The sequence below is a fragment of the Lampetra planeri genome, unplaced genomic scaffold, assembly GCF_965212315.1.
Source record: "Lampetra planeri unplaced genomic scaffold, kcLamPlan1.2.h2 scaffold_673, whole genome shotgun sequence".
Lineage (NCBI taxonomy): Eukaryota > Metazoa > Chordata > Hyperoartia > Petromyzontiformes > Petromyzontidae > Lampetra > Lampetra planeri.
Genome location: NW_027615496.1, coordinates 2509 through 26428, shown reverse-complemented (window position 1 = coordinate 26428; position 23920 = coordinate 2509). Strand labels below are relative to the sequence as shown.

At 52.6% G+C, this 23920-nt stretch overlaps 1 protein-coding gene across 1 annotated transcript in view; it reads right to left on the bottom strand.

Annotated features, from left to right (window-relative positions):
* The window catches only part of LOC144741713 (macrophage mannose receptor 1-like), a gene marked incomplete at its 5' end in the record, with an annotated part of 28600 nt that extends 8027 nt beyond the window's left edge, over positions 1-20573 (bottom strand). The window contains 8 exons of the mRNA XM_078624215.1: positions 13535-13702; positions 14464-14580; positions 15088-15240; positions 15777-15945; positions 16363-16592; positions 18851-18956; positions 19817-19968; positions 20412-20573. Coding sequence (XP_078480341.1) covers positions 13535-13702; positions 14464-14580; positions 15088-15240; positions 15777-15945; positions 16363-16592; positions 18851-18956; positions 19817-19968; positions 20412-20573 — 1257 coding nt within the window. The remainder of the gene's footprint in view (positions 1-13534; positions 13703-14463; positions 14581-15087; positions 15241-15776; positions 15946-16362; positions 16593-18850; positions 18957-19816; positions 19969-20411) is intronic.
* Between the last annotated feature and the right edge of the window lie 3347 nt (positions 20574-23920).

The window sequence follows — 23920 nt, the reverse complement described above, 5'->3', positions numbered from 1 at the left end:
CCACCGTGACACGGTTACATCTACACAACCACCGTGACACAGTTACATCTACACAACCACCATGACACGGTTACATCTACACAACTACCGTGACACGGTTACATCTACACTACCACCGTGACACGGTTACATCAACACGACCACCATGACACAGTTACATCTACACAACCACCGTGACACGGTTACATCAACACGACCACCATGACACGGTTACATCTACACGACCACCGTGACACGGTTACATCTACACAGCCACCATGACACGGTTACATCTACACAACTACCGTGACACAGTTACATCTACACAACTACCGTGACACAGTTACATCTACACAACTACCGTGACACAGTTACATCTACACAACCACCGTGACACGGTTACATCTACACAACTACCGTGACACAGTTACATCTACACGACCACCGTGACACAGTTACATCTACACGACTACCGTGACACAGTTACATCTACACGACCACCGTAACACAGTTACATCTACACAACTACCGTGACACAGTTACATCTACACAACCACCGTGACACGGTTACATCTACACGACCACCGTGACACGGTTACATCTACACAACTACCGTGACACGGTTACATCTACACAACCACCGTGACACGGTTACATCTACACAACCACAGTGACACAGTTACATCTACACAACCACCGTGACACGGTTACATCTACACAACTACCGTGACACAGTTACATCTACACAACCACAGTGACACAGTTACATCTACACAACCACCGTGACACGGTTACATCTACACAACCACCGTGACACGGTTACATCTACACAACCACCGTGACACGGTTACATCTACACAACCACCGTGACACGGTTACATCTACACAACCACCGTGACACGGTTACATCTACACGACCACCGTGACACGGTTACATCTACACAACCACAGTGACACAGTTACATCTACACAACCACCGTGACACGGTTACATCTACACAACTACCGTGACACAGTTACATCTACACAACCACCGTGACACAGTTACATCTACACGACCACTGTGACACAGTTACATCTACACAACCACCGTGACACGGTTACATCTACACAACCACCGTGACACGGTTACATCTACACAACCACCGTGACACGGTTACATCTACACGACCACCGTGACACGGTTACATCTACACGACCACCGTGACACGGTTACATCTACACGACCACCGTGACACGGTTACATCTACACGACCACCGTGACACAGTTACATCTACACAACCACAGTGACACAGTTACATCTACACAACCACCGTGACACGGTTACATCTACACAACTACCGTGACACAGTTACATCTACACAACCACAGTGACACAGTTACATCTACACAACCACCGTGACACGGTTACATCTACACGACCACCGTGACACAGTTACATCTACACAACCACAGTGACACAGTTACATCTACACAACCACCGTGACACAGTTACATCTACACGACCACCGTGACACAGTTACATCTACACAACCACCGTGACACAGTTACATCTACACGACCACCGTGACACAGTTACATCTACACAACCACCGTGACACGGTTACATCTACACAACCACCGTGACACAGTTACATCTACACAACCACCGTGACACAGTTACATCTACACAACCACCGTGCCACAGTTACATCTACACAACCACCGTGACACGGTTACATCTACACAACCACCGTGACACGGTTACATCTACACAACCACCGTGAAACGGTTACATCTACACAACCACCGTGACACAGTTACATGTACACAACCACCGTGACACGGTTACATCTACACAACCACCGTGACACAGTTACATCTACACAACCACCGTGACACAGTTACATCTACACAACCACCGTGACACGGTTCCATCTACACAACCACCGTGAAACAGTTACATCTACACAACCACCGTGACACGGTTACATCTACACAACCACCGTGACACGGTTACATCTACACAACCACCGTGACACAGTTACATCTACACAACCACCGTGACACGGTTCCATCTACACAACCACCGTGACACAGTTACATCTACACAACCACCGTGACACGGTTACATACACACTACCACCGTGACACGGTTACATCAACACGACCACCATGACACAGTTACATCTACACAACCACCGTGACACGGTTACATCAACACGACCACCATGACACGGTTACATCTACACGACCACCGTGACACGGTTACATCTACACAACCACCGTGACACGGTTACATCTACACAACTACCGTGACACAGTTACATCTACACAACTACCGTGACACAGTTACATCTACACAACCACCGTGACACGGTTACATCTACACAACCACCGTGACACAGTTACATCTACACGACCACCGTGACACAGTTACATCTACACGACTACCGTGACACAGTTACATCTACACGACCACCGTAACACAGTTACATCTACACAACTACCGTGACACAGTTACATCTACACAACCACCGTGACACGGTTACATCTACACGACCACCGTGACACGGTTACATCTACACAACTACCGTGACACGGTTACATCTACACAACCACCGTGACACGGTTACATCTACACAACTACCGTGACACGGTTACATCTACACAACCACCGTGACACGGTTACATCTACACAACCACAGTGACACAGTTACATCTACACAACCACCGTGACACGGTTACATCTACACAACTACCGTGACACAGTTACATCTACACAACCACAGTGACACAGTTACATCTACACAACCACCGTGACACGGTTACATCTACACAACCACCGTGACACGGTAACATCTACACAACCACCGTGACACGGTTACATCTACACAACCACCGTGACACGGTTACATCTACACAACCACCGTGACACGGTTACATCTACACGACCACCGTGACACGGTTACATCTACACGACCACCGTGACACAGTTACATCTACACAACCACAGTGACACAGTTACATCTACACAACCACCGTGACACGGTTACATCTACACGACCACCGTGACACAGTTACATCTACACAACCACAGTGACACAGTTACATCTACACAACCACCGTGACACAGTTACATCTACACGACCACCGTGACACAGTTACATCTACACAACCACCGTGACACAGTTACATCTACACGACCACCGTGACACATTTACATCTACACAACCACCGTGACACGGTTACATCTACACAACCACCGTGACACAGTTACATCTACACAACCACCGTGACACAGTTACATCTACACAACCACCGTGCCACAGTTACATCTACACAACCACCGTGACACGGTTACATCTACACAACCACCGTGACACGGTTACATCTACACAACCACCGTGACACGGTTACATCTACACAACCACCGTGACACGGTTACATCTACACAACCACCGTGACACGGTTACATCTACACAACCACCGTGACACGGTTACATCTACACAACCACCGTGACACAGTTACATCTACACAACCACCGTGACACGGTTCCATCTACACAACCACCGTGAAACAGTTACATCTACACAACCACCGTGACACGGTTACATCTACACAACCACCGTGACACGGTTACATCTACACAACCACGGTGACACAGTTACATCTACACAACCACCGTGACACGGTTCCATCTACACAACCACCGTGACACATCTTCTTGGTTCTTTCGGTAAAGTCACGTAGAAGGGAAGTAATAAAATAATAAAAATAAAACATAATAAAACAATTCTCACGACGTTTCGGCCACAACGCAAGCAGCCATCCTCAGGCGAAGAATGAAACACCCCAAGCTTGGAGCGTATATTTAAGCTGGGTTAGAGGGGGGGGAGGTGGGAAGAAGAGCGCCTAAACAAAATAATTTGCATATCAAGAGGAATTCAGCATATGGAAAATGCGTAGGAGGTGGGCGGGGGGGGTTCCAAATCAATACTATGCCCGTGCATTATGCAGGATTAGCAGCATCAAAGGGGGGGGGGGAAGGGGGGGAGCATTAACAAAGGAAAGGAATGTTAATAGTATGTAGCTGTAGTTACTAAACAACCACGTAAAAAACTACAGTATAAACTGCATGACAAACTAAAGTATAAACTACATAGCATCATCAGTAAACTTACTATACTCTACAATAAGCTGAGTTACTAACAGTAAGTAATACATGAAAAATTCTACGTTGTAAAAAATTATATAATATGCTTCCATCTAAACTTTATTCTCTTACATCACACGCGTCTATACCGTACTATATACTTCCATAGGCAAAACCAACATTAAATTACATACTGTATTGCTATAAACCACCCTATACCTTATACATTTTTAATATAACACTATGTATTATTCTACCCACCCTAATGTGTATCAAAATGGTTTATTACGTCCTTCCAGTGATTGCTAAGCCAGAATCCATCTTCTCGGTTAAAATTGTCTCTGTGTTTGTAAATGTGGATCGCCTCATGTACGAATCTCTCATGATAGCCAGATGGCTTGCAGAGAACCTCTGTCTTGGAGAAGTCAATGTCATGTGAGCCCACTGAGTTGTAACAGTGATCTGCCACGGCTGAGGTGTTTGTCCTACAGTGTTTCAGGTCAGCTTTATGTTCACGGATGCGGTCCGAGACATGTCGTTTGGTTTCCCCAATGTAACTGCTACCACAGAGGCAACTTAGTTTGTAGACACCAGGGTACTGTATGTCTGGAACCACATCTTTTACAGACGGTACCAGATCACGGATTTTATGTACTGTGTTGAATCGGACCTGGATCTTGTGTTTAATCAGGATTTTGGAGATCTTTTTTGTGACCCCAGCAATGTAGGGTAAGGTGATGGTCTTGAAAGGCTCCTCAACAGGATCCTTCTTGGTGGTTGGAGTGATGGCTTTGCGGATTGTGTAGTCGGAGTAACCATTAGCCTTAAGAGCTTGGCGTACGTGTTTGAGTTCACTGGAAATGTGTTCATGGTCGGAGATGCATTGGGCTCTATGATATAGAGTCTTGATGAGGGAATTCTTCTGGGATGGATGGTGGTGGGAATCCGGTTTTAGATAAGCATCCGTGTGGGTGGCTTTCCTGTAGACAGAGTGGCTCATTGAACCATCAGGTCTCCTTTTGATTAGGACATCCAAAAAGGGTAGCTTGCCATCATTTTCGACTTCCATGGTGAATCTGATGGCTGGGTGTATGGAATTGATATGGTCGAGAAATTGGTCTAGAGCAGGCCGGCCATGTGGCCAGATGACAAAAGTGTCGTCTACGTACCTCTTCCATAAGGTCGGGCGTAGAGTGGCAGTCTGGATGGCGTCCGTCTCAAATTTCTCCATGAAGATGTTGGCTACAACCGGAGATAAGGGGGAGCCCATTGGGGTGCCCTCAATTTGCTTGTAGAAGGTTCCATTCCAGGTGAAGTATGTATTGGTTAAGCAGTGTCTCACCAGGGGGGGTACCCCAGCATTCAGTCCTTGATGAACCAAGTCTTCAATGATTGCGATGGTGTCAGGCACAGGCACCTTGGTGAACAAGGAAACCACATCAAAACTGACAAGCAGGTCGTCTGGGGACAGGGCAATCCCCTTGATTGTTGATACCAGGTCAGTAGAGTTTAGTACTGCAGAGGTGGTTTTTCCAGTGAAAGGCCGTAGGATTTCGGACAAAAAACGAGCCAGTTTGTAAGTCGGGGAGTTGATAGTAGAGACAATGGGACGAAGAGGTGTATCTTCTTTATGTATCTTTGGCAAGCCGTACAATCTTGGTGGCCTGGCTGCAGAAGGTTTCAACGAGAACTGTTTGGTCTGATCAATTAATGCGGTTGAAGCAGAAATGATGTTGTTGGTTTTGGAGACGAGGCTGTTGGTGGGGTCTCTTTTTATTTTTGTATAGCTGCCATCGGTGAGTAGTTCTTGAATTTTGTTGTTGTCTCTACTATCAACTCCCCGACTTACAAACTGGCTCGTTTTTTGTCCGAAATCCTACGGCCTTTCACTGGAAAAACCACCTCTGCAGTACTAAACTCTACTGACCTGGTATCAACAATCAAGGGGATTGCCCTGTCCCCAGACGACCTGCTTGTCAGTTTTGATGTGGTTTCCTTGTTCACCAAGGTGCCTGTGCCTGACACCATCGCAATCATTAAAGACTTGGTTCATCAAGGACTGAATGCTGGGGTACCCCCCCTGGTGAGACACTGCTTAACCAATACATACTTCACCTGGAATGGAACCTTCTACAAGCAAATTGAGGGCACCCCAATGGGCTCCCCCTTATCTCCGGTTGTAGCCAACATCTTCATGGAGAAATTTGAGACGGACGCCATCCAGACTGCCACTCTACGCCCGACCTTATGGAAGAGGTACGTAGACGACACTTTTGTCATCTGGCCACATGGCCGGCCTGCTCTAGACCAATTTCTCGACCATATCAATTCCATACACCCAGCCATCAGATTCACCATGGAAGTCGAAAATGATGGCAAGCTACCCTTTTTGGATGTCCTAATCAAAAGGAGACCTGATGGTTCAATGAGCCACTCTGTCTACAGGAAAGCCACCCACACGGATGCTTATCTAAAACCGGATTCCCACCACCATCCATCCCAGAAGAATTCCCTCATCAAGACTCTATATCATAGAGCCCAATGCATCTCCGACCATGAACACATTTCCAGTGAACTCAAACACGTACGCCAAGCTCTTAAGGCTAATGGTTACTCCGACTACACAATCCGCAAAGCCATCACTCCAACCACCAAGAAGGATCCTGTTGAGGAGCCTTTCAAGACCATCACCTTACCCTACATTGCTGGGGTCACAAAAAAGATCTCCAAAATCCTGATTAAACACAAGATCCAGGTCCGATTCAACACAGTACATAAAATCCGTGATCTGGTACCGTCTGTAAAAGATGTGGTTCCAGACATACAGTACCCTGGTGTCTACAAACTAAGTTGCCTCTGTGGTAGCAGTTACATTGGGGAAACCAAACGACATGTCTCGGACCGCATCCGTGAACATAAAGCTGACCTGAAACACTGTAGGACAAACACCTCAGCCGTGGCAGATCACTGTTACAACTCAGTGGGCTCACATGACATTGACTTCTCCAAGACAGAGGTTCTCTGCAAGCCATCTGGCTATCATGAGAGATTCGTACATGAGGCGATCCACATTTACAAACACAGAGACAATTTTAACCGAGAAGATGGATTCTGGCTTAGCAATCACTGGAAGGACGTAATAAACCATTTTGATACACATTAGGGTGGGTAGAATAATACATAGTGTTATATTAAAAATGTATAAGGTATAGGGTGGTTTATAGCAATACAGTATGTAATTTAATGTTGGTTTTGCCTATGGAAGTATATAGTACGGTATAGACGCGTGTGATGTAAGAGAATAAAGTTTAGATGGAAGCATATTATATAATTTTTTACAACGTAGAATTTTTCATGTATTACTTACTGTTAGTAACTCAGCTTATTGTAGAGTATAGTAAGTTTACTGATGATGCTATGTAGTTTATACTTTAGTTTGTCATGCAGTTTATACTGTAGTTTTTTACGTGGTTGTTTAGTAACTACAGCTACATACTATTAACATTCCTTTCCTTTGTTAATGCTCCCCCCCTTCCCCCCCCCCCTTTGATGCTGCTAATCCTGCATAATGCACGGGCATAGTATTGATTTGGAACCCCCCCCGCCCACCTCCTACGCATTTTCCATATGCTGAATTCCTCTTGATATGCAAATTATTTTGTTTAGGCGCTCTTCTTCCCACCTCCCCCCCCTCTAACCCAGCTTAAATATACGCTCCAAGCTTGGGGTGTTTCATTCTTCGCCTGAGGATGGCTGCTTGCGTTGTGGCCGAAACGTCGTGAGAATTGTTTTATTATGTTTTATTTTTATTATTTTATTACTTCCCTTCTACGTGACTTTACCGAAAGAACCAAGAAGATGAATCCCTGCAGTCACGAAAGCTTTAAATCGAAATTTCACCGTGACACAGTTACATCTACACAACCACCGTGACACGGTTCCATCTACACAACCACCGTGACACAGTTACATCTACACAACCACCGTGACACGGTTACATCTACACTACCACCGTGACACGGTTACATCAACACGACCACCATGACACAGTTACATCTACACAACCACCGTGACACGGTTACATCAACACGACCACCATGACACGGTTACATCTACACGACCACCGTGACACGGTTACATCTACACAACCACCGTGACACGGTTACATCTACACAACTACCGTGACACAGTTACATCTACACAACTACCGTGACACAGTTACATCTACACAACCACCGTGACACGGTTACATCTACACAACCACCGTGACACAGTTACATCTACACGACCACCGTGACACAGTTACATCTACACGACTACCGTGACACAGTTACATCTACACGACCACCGTAACACAGTTACATCTACACAACTACCGTGACACAGTTACATCTACACAACCACCGTGAGACGGTTACATCTACACGACCACCGTGACACGGTTACATCTACACAACTACCGTGACACGGTTACATCTACACAACCACCGTGACACGGTTACATCTACACAACTACCGTGACACGGTTACATCTACACAACCACCGTGACACGGTTACATCTACACAACCACAGTGACACAGTTACATCTACACAACCACCGTGACACGGTTACATCTACACAACTACCGTAACACAGTTACATCTACACAACCACAGTGACACAGTTACATCTACACAACCACCGTGACACGGTTACATCTACACAACCACCGTGACACGGTTACATCTACACAACCACCGTGACACGGTTACATCTACACAACCACCGTGACACGGTTACATCTACACAACCACCGTGACACGGTTACATCTACACGACCACCGTGACACGGTTACATCTACACGACCACCGTGACACAGTTACATCTACACAACCACAGTGACACAGTTACATCTACACAACCACCGTGACACGGTTACATCTACACAACTACCGTGACACAGTTACATCTACACAACCACCGTGACACAGTTACATCTACACGACCACCGTGACACAGTTACATCTACACAACCACCGTGACACGGTTACATCTACACAACCACCGTGACACGGTTACATCTACACAACCACCGTGACACGGTTACATCTACACGACCACCGTGACACGGTTACATCTACACGACCACCGTGACACGGTTACATCTACACGACCACCGTGACACGGTTACATCTACACGACCACCGTGACACAGTTACATCTACACAACCACAGTGACACAGTTACATCTACACGACCACCGTGACACAGTTACATCTACACAACCACAGTGACACGGTTACATCTACACAACTACCGTGACACAGTTACATCTACACAACCACAGTGACACAGTTACATCTACACAACCACCGTGACACGGTTACATCTACACGACCACCGTGACACAGTTACATCTACACAACCACAGTGACAGTTACATCTACACAACCACCGTGACACAGTTACATCTACACGACCACCGTGACACAGTTACATCTACACAACCACCGTGACACAGTTACATCTACACGACCACCGTGACACAGTTACATCTACACAACCACCGTGACACGGTTACATCTACACAACCACCGTGACACAGTTACATCTACACAACCACCGTGACACAGTTACATCTACACAACCACCGTGCCACAGTTACATCTACACAACCACCGTGACACGGTTACATCTACACAACCACCGTGACACGGTTACATCTACACAACCACCGTGACACAGTTACATCTACACAACCACCGTGACACGGTTACATCTACACAACCACCGTGACACAGTTACATCTACACAACCACCGTGACACGGTTACATCTACACAACCACCGTGACACAGTTACATCTACACAACCACCGTGACACGGTTACATCTACACAACCACCGTGACACGGTTACATCTACACAACCACCGTGACACGGTTACATCTACACAACCACCGTGACACGGTTACATCTACACAACCACCGTGACACGGTTACATCTACACAACCACCGTGACACGGTTACATCTACACAACCACCGTGACACGGTTACATCTACACGACCACCGTGACACGGTTACATCTACACGACCACCGTGACACAGTTACATCTACACAACCACAGTGACACAGTTACATCTACACAACCACCGTGACACGGTTACATCTACACAACTACCGTGACACAGTTACATCTACACAACCACCGTGACACAGTTACATCTACACGACCACCGTGACACAGTTACATCTACACAACCACCGTGACACGGTTACATCTACACAACCACCGTGACACGGTTACATCTACACAACCACCGTGACACGGTTACATCTACACGACCACCGTGACACGGTTACATCTACACGACCACCGTGACACGGTTACATCTACACGACCACCGTGACACGGTTACATCTACACGACCACCGTGACACAGTTACATCTACACAACCACAGTGACACAGTTACATCTACACGACCACCGTGACACAGTTACATCTACACAACCACAGTGACACGGTTACATCTACACAACTACCGTGACACAGTTACATCTACACAACCACAGTGACACAGTTACATCTACACAACCACCGTGACACGGTTACATCTACACGACCACCGTGACACAGTTACATCTACACAACCACAGTGACACAGTTACATCTACACAACCACCGTGACACAGTTACATCTACACGACCACCGTGACACAGTTACATCTACACAACCACCGTGACACAGTTACATCTACACGACCACCGTGACACAGTTACATCTACACAACCACCGTGACACGGTTACATCTACACAACCACCGTGACACAGTTACATCTACACAACCACCGTGACACAGTTACATCTACACAACCACCGTGCCACAGTTACATCTACACAACCACCGTGACACGGTTACATCTACACAACCACCGTGACACGGTTACATCTACACAACCACCGTGACACGGTTACATCTACACAACCACCGTGACACAGTTACATCTACACAACCACCGTGACACGGTTACATCTACACAACCACTGTGACACAGTTACATCTACACAACCACCGTGACACGGTTACATCTACACAACCACCGTGACACGGTTACATCTACACAACCACCGTGACACAGTTACATCTACACAACCACCGTGACACAGTTACATCTACACAACCACCGTGACACGGTTACATCTACACAACCACCGTGACACGGTTACATCTACACAACCACCGTGACACAGTTACATCTACACAACCACCGTGACACGGTTCCATCTACACAACCACCGTGACACAGTTACATCTACACAACCACCGTGACACGGTTACATCTACACAACCACCGTGACACGGTTACATCTACACAACCACCGTGACACGGTTACATCTACACAACCACCGTGACACAGTTACATCTACACAACCACCGTGACACAGTTACATCTACACAACCACCGTGACACGGTTACATCTACACAACCACCGTGACACGGTTACATCTACACAACCACCGTGACACAGTTACATCTACACAACCACCGTGACACGGTTCCATCTACACAACCACCGTGACACAGTTACATCTACACAACCACCGTGACACGGTTCCATCTACACAACCACCGTGACACAGTTACATCTACACAACCACCGTGACACGGTTACATCTACACAACCACCGTGACACAGTTACATCTACACAACCACCGTGACACGGTTCCATCTACACAACTACCATGACACGGTTACATCTACACAACCACCGTGACACAGTTACATCTACACAACCACCGTGACACAGTTACATCTACACAACTACCATGACACGGTTACATCTACACAACTACCGTGACACGGTTACATCTACACAACCGCCATGACACAGTTACATCTACACAACTACCATGACACGGTTACATCTACACAACCACCGTGACACAGTTACATCTACACAACCACCGTGACACGGTCCCATCTACACTACCACCGTGACAGAGTTACATCTACACAACCACCGTGACACAGTTACATCTACACAACCACCGTGACACGGTTACATCTACACAACCACTGTGACACAGTTACATCTACACAACCACCGTGACACGGTTACATCTATACAACCACCGTGACACGGTTACATCTACACAACCACCGTGACACAGTTACATCTACAAAACCACCGTGACACAGTTACATCTACACAACCACCGTGACACAGTTACATCTACACAACCACCGTGACACAGTTACATCTACACAACCACCGTGACACAGTTACATCTACACAACCACCGTGACACAGTTACATCTACACAACCACCGTGACACAGTTACATCTACACAACCACCGTGATACAGTTACATCTACACAACCACCGTGACACAGTTACATCTACACAACCACCGTGACACAGTTACATCTACACGACCACCGTGACACGGTTACATCTACACGACCACGGTGACACGGTTACATCTACACAACCACCGTGATACAGTTACATCTACACAACCACCGTGACACAGTTACATCTACACAACCACCGTGACACAGTTACATCTACACGACCACCGTGACACGGTTACATCTACACAACCACCGTGACACGGTTACATCTACACAACCACCGTGACACGGTTACATCTACACAACCACCGTGACACAGTTACATCTACACAACCACCGTGACACGGTTACATCTACACAACCACCGTGACACGGTTACATCTACACGACCACCGTGACACGGTTACATCTACACGACCACCGTGACACGGTTACATCTACACAACCACCGTGACACGGTTACATCTACACAACCACCGTGACACAGTTACATCTACACAACCACCGTGACACAGTTACATCTACACGACCACCGTGACACAGTTACATCTACACAACTACCGTGACACAGTTACATCTACACAACCACCGTGACACGGTTACATCTACACAACCACCGTGACACAGTTACATCTACACAACCACCGTGACACAGTTACATCTACACAACCACCGTGACACAGTTACATCTACACAACCACCGTGACACAGTTACATCTACACAACCACCGTCACACGGTTACATCTACACAACCACCGTGACACGGTTACATCTACACAACCACCGTGACACAGTTACATCTACACGACCGCCGTGACACGGTTAGATCTACACAACCACCGTGACACAGTTACATCTACACAACCACCGTGACACAGTTACATCTACACAACCACCGTGACACGGTTACATCTACACAACCACCGTGACACGGTTACATCTACACAACCACCGTGACACGGTTACATCTACACAACCACCGTGACACGGTTACATCTACACAACCACCGTGAGTCGGTTACATCTACACGACCGCCGTGGCGCTAATGCGCCAACTCGAGGGGGCTACCTTTGGGGGCCTCGCACACGTATCCCCGCAACCGATAGCACGGGTCCATCTTCCAGCTCCACTCTCTCGTGTCCACGTAGGTGCAGTACTCCAGAGGACTGTGCCAGTTGTGGTCGTGTTCAAAGTGCGTGAACCTCACGGGAGCGTTGTCCATCCACAGCAACTCTCCTGATGGCGGCAGGGGTGGGGGGGGTGAGGGGGGGCGGGGGGCCACAGGGGAAATGGGAAGACGTGACTGGGCGGTACTCAGAGTCTCTATGGGTCTCGGGGAGTCTCCGTTGGGTTAACCACGTGGGTCCATAGGTTGGGTTTGATGGACCACCATCGCAACGCTGTGGGCTGTCTTTAACTTTCCGTTCGTAACAGAGATGTGGCGACGATGTGGTGACGTGGCGACAATGTGGTGACGTGGTGACGTGGTGATGTGGTGACGCGGTGATGTGGTGACGTGGTGACGTGGTGATGTGGTGACGTGGTGATGTGGTGACGTGGTGACGTGGTGATGTGGTGACGTGGTGACGTGGTGATGTGGTGACGTGGTGATGTGGTGACGTGGTGACGTGGTGATGTGGTGACGTGGTGATGTGGTGATGTGGTGACGCGGTGATGTGGTGACGTGGTGACGTGGTGATGTGGTGACGTGGTGATGTGGTGACGTGGTGACGTGGTGATGTGGTGCGCTCCAGCCTGCTGGTGCCGATTCGCCGCGAGGACACCCAAATTTACACGAACGCGGCGGCGGCGATGACGACGACGCACGCCCAAATGTCCTCGTGGCGTCTCTGCCAAGTGCCCCTGTTAGGGATTGCCGGCAACGCCGTTGCTGCCGACAACGCCGTTGCTGCCGGCAACGCCGTTGCTGCCGGCAACGCCGTGGCGAGAGCGGCGACCAGGCCTGCGGGTCCGCAAGTCCCGCGGCCGCCCCTCACCTTCCTGGTTCTTGAACATGCCGATCCACATGCCGGCCACCTGGTCGCCGAGCTGCTTCACGTTGTCCACGATGAAGCTGTGCTCCACGTGGTCGTTCACCGTCGCCAGCCTCCCTCCTGAGGAGGCGACGCACCAGGTCAGCCCCTCCGCTCGCCCGTCATGGCAGAGGCACCCCCCCCCTGCCCCACTGCTTGGGTAGCCCCCCTACTACTCGGGTAGCCCCCCCTCCCCCCCCCACTACTCAGGGTAGCTCCCCCCCCCCCCCACTACTCAGGGTAGCTCCCCCCCCATTGCCTGCATAGACTCCCCCCCACTACTATGGTAGACCCCCCCCCCATTACTTGGGGTAGCCCCCCCCCCCCCCCACTGCTCGGGGTAGCCCCTCCCCACTGCTCGGGTAGTCCCTCCCCATTGCCTGCGTAGCCCCCCCCCCCCACTGCTCGGGGTAGCTCCAGTGTCGATGCCGTGACACCTGCCCTTGAAAACGATCAGTTTCAGCAGAGCACGGGCATTTGGCCGCTGCGGTTGAGTCGTGCTCGCGGTTACAGCCATCGCTGCGGTTGCTCAACTGCGGACGTGCGGTTGCGCTGGATGTTGCGGTTGCGCGGGTGCTAGCTGGTCACCTAGGCGGTTGCAGATGAGGATGGCGTACGACCAGGTGATGGTCTTGCTGCTCTGGAAGAGGTAGCAGCTGCTGCGGAACGGGACCCACGCCGTCCCCTTCGGATCCTCCGGGCAGCGGCCCTCCACCTCGGGGGGGACCGTCGGTGGCTTGACTGGCATGTGCCGGGGGTCGGGAGGTGCACACGGATCAGATAACTAGACAGAACAGCGTGAAGGCCGCAGAGTACATCATCGTCGTCGTCGTCATTAGCCGTGATGAATCCACCGGCCTCCTTCCACTGAGCCGCCACTACCACTTCTCAAGCATCCTGCGATGCAACGATCCGCCCCGCACGCAAACGGATCTCGCCATCGCTGCATCTCTTCGGTGGACGTGTACTTTTTTTAATGTATATTCGAGATAGAACAACCACCACTGGGTTATCGCTAAATTACTGTGAACGCCTAAACGCAACGATGCCGGGTGGGTGAGCGAGCGGGTGGGCGAGCGGGCGGGCGAGCGGGCGGGCGAGCAGGCGTGCAAAAGAGCAGATGAGCAAGCGGGCGAGCGGGCGGGCGAGCGGGCGAGCGGGCGAGCGGGCGTGCGGGCGGGCGAGCGGGCGAGCGGGCGGGCGAGCGGGCGGGCGAGCGGGCGGACGAGCGGGCGTGCGGGCGGACGAGCGGGCGAGTGTCGCGGTGCAGTTGGCACCGTGCCACTTCTTGCAAAGCACGGGCATTTTGCTGCTGCAGTTGGCGACGGTCCAGAGGCCCTGATTCTGTGCCGCGGCCACGCAGCTCCCGGCGTCCGCCGGCTGCTCCGGCGCCCAGTAGGTCACCGAGGTCGGCCAGCCATCGGTCCAGCCAAAGTCGCCGCCGGTCTGCGGTGCAGTCACGCAGAGGGAGGGAGACGGAGGGAGAGACACGGTGGGAGCCCCGTGGAGGGCGACGGTGCGGGGGCAAGCTGCTGCTGCTGCTGCGTTGGGCAGGCGAGGGGTCGCTTGTCCCCCTGATCCCAGGCATCATCGCGACCCCCGTCAACACAGCGCGTCTGTCGCCTGGCAACCCACACGGACCAGTGGGAGGTCGTGCACTCTCCTGCCTCTCCCCTCCCATTATCCTGTTGTCGACACTAGATCTTGACTCCGCACCTTAGAATCGTGGTCGCTCGACTGTCGCGAAGAATCGCGCGCGTGCCCCCGTCACAAATCGCATCATTATAACAACGACATTATTATCGGTCCGGCCGATAATAATCGTCTTAATTGACACGACAGCCACCCCTTGCCAGGACTGACCAGGTTCCCGTTGAGTCCTATCCAGAGCGGCCTCGTGAGGTGGACGATGAGGGCGAGCATGGCCTGCTCGTAGGGGCTCACAACGCTTGCCACGTCCGCCCGCTGTGCCCGGCACGCCGACCGCGCCGCCGTCCAGCCCAGGGGCGTCTCCAGCACCCGGAACTCGGCGTCGCCAAAACGCATGAAACCGGCCAACGGAACCGCTTGCTCCCGGTTCGGCAGCAATGGGTCTGGCGGGACAGGGGCGGGGGCGGTCGGCAGGAAGGCCGTCTGTAGTCAGCAGGAAGGCCGTCTGTAGTGGGTACAGGGCCCACGTCGTTCTTACGGCTCTGCGTGGCTGTCATCGTCGTCGTCACGGAGAAGGGCGCTGCTGCATCCCATAGACGCGGCATGGATGGGAGAGCCAAATCATCCGGAGCACGTGTACCCACGTGGCAACTTTATTTGATTGGCTCTGTCGCTGGGTGGTAGAGGGCTGTCGTAATTTTACATTGTGCCTACACGACAACCTGACCCAAAAGAGACAAACAGTTGAGTCAGAATATCTGGTCGGGAAAACCTGCCTGTGAAATTAGCTCCCTCGAGCAATGCCCTGTTGCCCTCGTCATGAACAGGCCCCAGTGGTGAACAGGGCCTAGTGGTGAACAGGGCCTAGTGATGAATAGGCCCCAGTGATTAACAAGTCCTAGTGGTGAACAGTCCCCAGTGGTGAACAGGCCCCGTGCGCTAGTGATGAACAAGGCCTAATGATGAACAGGCCCCAGTGATGAACAGGGCCTATTGGTGAACAGGCCCTAGTGATGAACAGACCCCAGTGATGAACAAGTTCTAGTGGTGAACAGGGCCGAGTAATGAACAAGGCCTAGTGATGAACAGGGCCTAGTGGTGAACAGGGCTTAGTGGTGAACAAGTTCTAGTGGTGAACAAGTTCTAGTGGTGAACAAGTTCTAGTGATGAACAAGGCCTAGTGATGAACAGGGCCTAGTGGTGAACAGGGCTTAGTGGTGAACAAGTTCTAGTGGTGAACAAGTTCTAGTGGTGAACAAGGCCTAGTGGTGAACAGGGCCTAGTGGTGAACAGGGCTTAGTGGTGAACAAGTTCTAGTGGTGAACAGGGCTTAGTGGTGAACAAGTTCTAGTGGTGAACAAGGCCTAGTGGTGAACAGGGCCTAGTGGTGAACAGGGCTTAGTGGTGAACAAGTTCTAGTGGTGAACAAGTTCTAGTGGTGAACAAGGCCTAGTGATGAACAAGGCCTAGTGATGAACAGGGCTTAGTGGTGAACAAGTTCTAGTGGTGAACAGGGCCTAGTGATGAAGAAGGCCTAGTGATGAACAAGGCCTAGTGATGAACAAGGTCTAGTGATGAACAAGGCCTAGTGATGAACAAGGCCTAGTGATGAACAGGGCTTAGTGGTGAACAAGGCCTAGTGATGAACAAGGTCTAGTGATGAACAAGGCCTAGTGATGAACAAGGCCTAGTGATGAACAGGGCTTAGTGGTGAACAAGGCCTAGTGATGAACAAGGCCTAGTGATGAACAAGGTCTAGTGATGAACAAGGCCTAGTGATGAACAAGGCCTAGTGATGAACAGGGCTTAGTGGTGAGCAAGGCCTAGTGATGAACAAGGCCTAGTGATGAACAAGTTCTAGTGGTGAACAAGGCCTAGTGATGAACAAGGCCTAGTGATGAACAGGGCCTAGTGATGAACAAGGCCTAGTGATGAACAAGGCCTAGTGATGAACAGGGCTTAGTGGTGAACAAGTTCTAGTGGTGAACAGGGCCTAGTGATGAAGAAGGCCTAGTGATGAACAAGGCCTAGTGATGAACAAGGTCTAGTGATGAACAAGGCCTAGTGATGAACAAGGCCTAGTGATGAACAAGGCCTAGTGATGAACAGGGCCTAGTGATGAACAAGGCCTAGTGGTGAACAAGGCCTAGTGATGAACAAGGCCTAGTGGTGAACAAGGCCTAGTGGTGAACAAGGCCTAGTGATGAACAAGGCCTAGTGGTGAACAAGGCCTAGTGGTGAACAAGGCCTAGTGGTGAACAAGGCCTAGTGATGAACAAGGCCTAGTGATGAACAAGGCCTAGTGATGAACAAGGCCTAGTGGTGAACAAGGCCTAGTGGTGAACAAGGCCTAGTGATGAACAAGGCCTAGTGGTGAACAAGGCCTAGTGGTGAACAAGGCCTAGTGGTGAACAAGGCCTAGTGATGAACAAGGCCTAGTGATGAACAAGGCCTAGTGATGAACAAGGCCTAGTGATGAACAAGGCCTAGTGGTGAACAAGGCCTAGTGATGAACAAGGCCTAGTGATGAACAAGGCCTAGTGATGAACAAGGTCTAGTGATGAACAAGGCCTAGTGATGAACAAGGCCTAGTGATGAACAGGGCCTAGTGATGAACAAGGCCTAGTGGTGAACAAGGCCTAGTGATGAACAAGGCCTAGTGATGTACAACAGGCCCCGTGCCCCAGGGAATGCCTTGCACCTTTGTTCTGCGTGCAGATGAAGCCGTGCTTCCCATCGCAGTGCACGTCCTCCCACTGCCCCACGGCCTCCATCTTGCTGGTGGCCAGCAGCAAAGCGCAGTCTTGCTGTCCCCACCACCACCACGACAGAGACAAACATCGCTCATATAGCCACGTAACATTTTTGGAGCAAGTGCTGTAAGCGAGTAGCAGCACCTATGAAGGCTGGCATTGCGGTACATCAGGGGGTGGGTGACCGGTACCACCATGCCCCGGCTCCGCACCAGGCACTCGTATGAGGCCGATTCAAACTCTGGACGGCCCAAGACTGCTTCTTATAATTATCCGTGACGTTAGCAATGAGCGCAAAGCGCTAAACGCACCACCGCACTACACCTCCAACACCAATACACCACCACCATCACACCAATCCCATCTCACCAAACCATCCCACCACCATCACACCAACAACACCACCACCACCACCACCACACCAACAACACCACCACCACCAACCCCATCAACGCCAACCCACCACCACACCAACAAAACCACCACCACAACCATCATACACCACCACACCACCACCACACCGCCACCGAGACTGAGGGGTGCATGCGAAGCGACCGCTGTGATTAAACAGCGCCGATCGAAGCGGCACAACGGGGAGCCGCGACGGGAGATCAATCCCAATCGAGTCAAATTAGCTGCGCGATTTTTGTTTCTTCTTTCTAATTTGGACCGCGACCGCCAAGCACACAACGGCCAACTTTTGTTTTGCGAACGGCCGTCACGGGGATGTTTTACGTTCGCCGCGAGCGAAGGAGACGGCGCGTAGCAGCAGCGGCGGCATCAATGCGACGGTTAATACCGCACCGCGCCGCGGTATTAACCGGATTCGAATCGCGGACCTCCGCAACAAACAAGCTGCGTTCGCACGTCCCCGACCCCGAGACGAGGCAGGGTGGGGCGGCGAGAATCTGTACCCTGCTGTGGGTCGATCGCGGAGACTTCGGGGCCCAGTTGGTGAAGAGGACGGGCACGCCGCTGGTCCACAGGAAGCGCCCCTCCATGTTTCGATCGTTGAGGCCGATCCACATTCTGCCGTTCACCGCGGCCAGGTTGCTGACAATGAAGGCTGCGACAAAGACAAAGATCGCCCCCCCCCATCCACCCATATAGGTCGTTAGGGCGAGTTCTGCGAGCGATGCGCCCATGAAGGGCGACGTAGCGCACGAGTGGAGTTGTGTAGACAGCACCGCGGCTGACTTTTGTCTGCCCTGGCGGTGATGTTTACTCACCGCACCAGGTGCAGTACTCATTGTTTGAGCAAAATGACGGGGGAGAGGTATGAGAGTGCATGGAGGGGAGTGAGATGAGAGGGGAGAGGTAGGAAAGTGCGTGGAGTATAGTGAGATGAGGTGGGAGATGCCAGTAACGTCCACGGTGGATCTTAAACGGGGACGTGGAGTGGACAGGGCAATCGCTGGGGGGGGGAGGTTGGGGTGGGAGTTCCAGACAGTGGGGGCAGCAGATGAGAAGGAGTGAAGGAGCGGGGGGAGGGAGGTGAAACCCGCTGACCTTGTTCCCTCCAGTTGGTGATGGAGACCAGGTCACCCCCGGCCGTGCGGCAGATGTTGCGACTGTTGATCCACGTGTCCCACTCGGACTCATTGGAGTGGAACCTGTAGCACTTCAACGACAGCCGCACCACCACCACCACACGGAGCACTTCAACGACAGCTGCACCGCCACCACACGGAGCACTTCAACGACAGCCGCACCACCACCACACGGAGCACTTCAACGACAGCCGCACCACCACCACCACACGGAGCACTTCAACGACAGCCGCACCACCGCCACCACACGGAGCACTTCAACGACAGCCGCACCACCACCACACGGAGCACTTCAACGACAGCCGCACCGCCACCACACGGAGCACTTCAATGACAGCCGCACCACCACCACCACACGGAGCACTTCAACGACAGCTGCACCGCCACCACACGGAGCACTTCAACGACAGCCGCACCACCACCACACGGAGCACTTCAACGACAGCCGCACCACCACCACACGGAGCACTTCAACGACAGCCGCACCACCACCACCACACGGAGCACTTCAACGACAGCCGCACCACCGCCACCACACGGAGCACTTCAACGACAGCCGCACCACCACCACACGGAGCACTTCAACGACAGCCACACCGCCACCACACGGAGCACTTCAATGACAGCCGCACCACCACCACCACACGGAGCACTTCAACGACAGCCGCACCGCCACCACATGGAGCACTTCAACGACAGCCGCACCACCACCACACGGAGCACTTCAACGACAGCCGCACCACCACCACACGGAGCACTTCAACGACAGCCGCACCACCACCACCACACGGAGCACTTCAACGACAGCCGCACCACCGCCACCACACGGAGCACTTCAACGACAGCCGCACCACCACCACATGGAGCACTTCAACGACAGCCGCACCGCCACCACACGGAGCACTTCAACGACAGCCGCACCACCACCACCACACGGAGCAATTCAACGACAGCCGCACCACCACCACCACACCACGGAGCACTTCAACGACAGCCGCACCACCACCACCACACGGAGCACTTCAACGACAGCCCCACCACCACCACCACCACACGGAGCACTTCAACAACAGCCGCACCACCACCACACCACGGAGCACTTCAACGACAGCCGCACCACCACCACACGGAGCACTTCAACGACAGCCGCACCACCACCACATGGAGCACTTCAACGACAGCCGCACCACCACCACCACCACACGGAGCACTTCAACGACAGCCGCACCACCACCACACGGAGCACTTCAACGACAGCCGCACCACCACCACCACACGGAGCACTTCAACAACAGCCGCACCACCACCACACCACGGAGCACTTCAACGACAGCCGCACCACCACCACACGGAGCACTTCAACGACAGCCGCACCACCACCACATGGAGCACTTCAACGACAGCCGCACCACCACCACCACCACACGGAGCACTTCAACGACAGCCGCACCACCACCACACGGAGCACTCCAACGACAGCCGAACCACCACCACACGGAGCACTTCAACGACAGCCGCACCGCCACCACCACACGGAGCACTTCAACGACAGCCGCACCGCCACCACACGGAGCACTTCAACGACAGCCGCACCACCACCACCACCACACGGAGCACTTCAACGACAGCCGCACCACCACCACCACACCACGGAGCACTTCAACGACAGCCGCACCACCACCACCACCACACGGAGCACTTCAACAACAGCCGCACCACCACCACACCACGGAGCACTTCAACGACAGCCGCACCGCCACCACCACACGGAGCACTTCAACGACAGCCGCACCACCACCACCACACGGAGCACTTCAACAACAGCCCCACCACCACCACACCACGGAGCACTTCAACGACAGCCGCACCACCACCACCACACGGAGCACTTCAACGACAGCCGCACCACCACCACCACACGGAGCACTTCAACGACAGCCGCACCGCCACCACATGGAGCACTTCAACGACAGCCGCACCACCACCACCACACGGAGCACTTCAACGACAGCCGCACCGCCACCACACGGAGCACTTCAACGACAGCCGCACCACCACCACCACACGGAGCACTTCAACGACAGCCGCACCACCACCACCACACGGAGCACTTCAACGACAGCCGCACCACCACCACCACCACGCGGAGCACTTCAACAACAGCCGCACCACCACCACCACCACACCACGGAGCACTTCAACGACAGCCGCACCACCACCACCACCACACGGAGCACTTCAACGACAGCCGCACCACCACCACACGGAGCACTTCAACGACAGCCGCACCACCACCACCACACGGAGCACTTCAACAACAGCCGCACCACCACCACACCACGGAGCACTTCAACGACAGCCGCACCACCACCACACGGAGCACTTCAACGACAGCCGCACCACCACCACATGGAGCACTTCAACGACAGCCGCACCACCACCACCACCACACGGAGCACTTCAACGACAGCCGCACCACCACCACACGGAGCACTCCAACGACAGCCGAACCACCACCACACGGAGCACTTCAACGACAGCCGCACCGCCACCACCACACGGAGCACTTCAACGACAGCCGCACCGCCACCACACGGAGCACTTCAACGACAGCCGCACCACCACCACCACCACACGGAGCACTTCAACGACAGCCGCACCACCACCACCACACCACGGAGCACTTCAACGACAGCCGCACCACCACCACCACCACACGGAGCACTTCAACAACAGCCGCACCACCACCACACCACGGAGCACTTCAACGACAGCCGCACCGCCACCACCACACGGAGCACTTCAACGACAGCCGCACCACCACCACCACACGGAGCACTTCAACGACAGCCGCACCGCCACCACATGGAGCACTTCAACGACAGCCGCACCACCACCACACGGAGCACTTCAACGACAGCCGCACCACCACCACACGGAGCACTTCAACGACAGCCGCACCACTACCACATGGAGCACTTCAACGACAGCCGCACCACCACCACCACCACACGGAGCACTTCAACGACAGCCGCACCACCACCACACGGAGCACTTCAACGACAGCCGCACCACCACCACCACCACACGGAGCACTTCAACAACAGCCGCACCACCACCACACCACGGAGCACTTCAACGACAGCCGCACCACCACCACACGGAGCACTTCAACGACAGCCGCACCACCACCACATGGAGCACTTCAACGACAGCCGCACCACCACCACCACCACACGGAGCACTTCAACGACAGCCGCACCACCACCACACGGAGCACTTCAACGACAGCCGAACCACCACCACACGGAGCACTTCAACGACAGCCGCACCGCCACCACCACACGGAGCACTTCAACGACAGCCGCACCGCCACCACACGGAGCACTTCAATGACAGCCGCACCACCACCACACGGAGCACTTCAACGACAGCCGCACCACCACCACCACCACACGGAGCACTTCA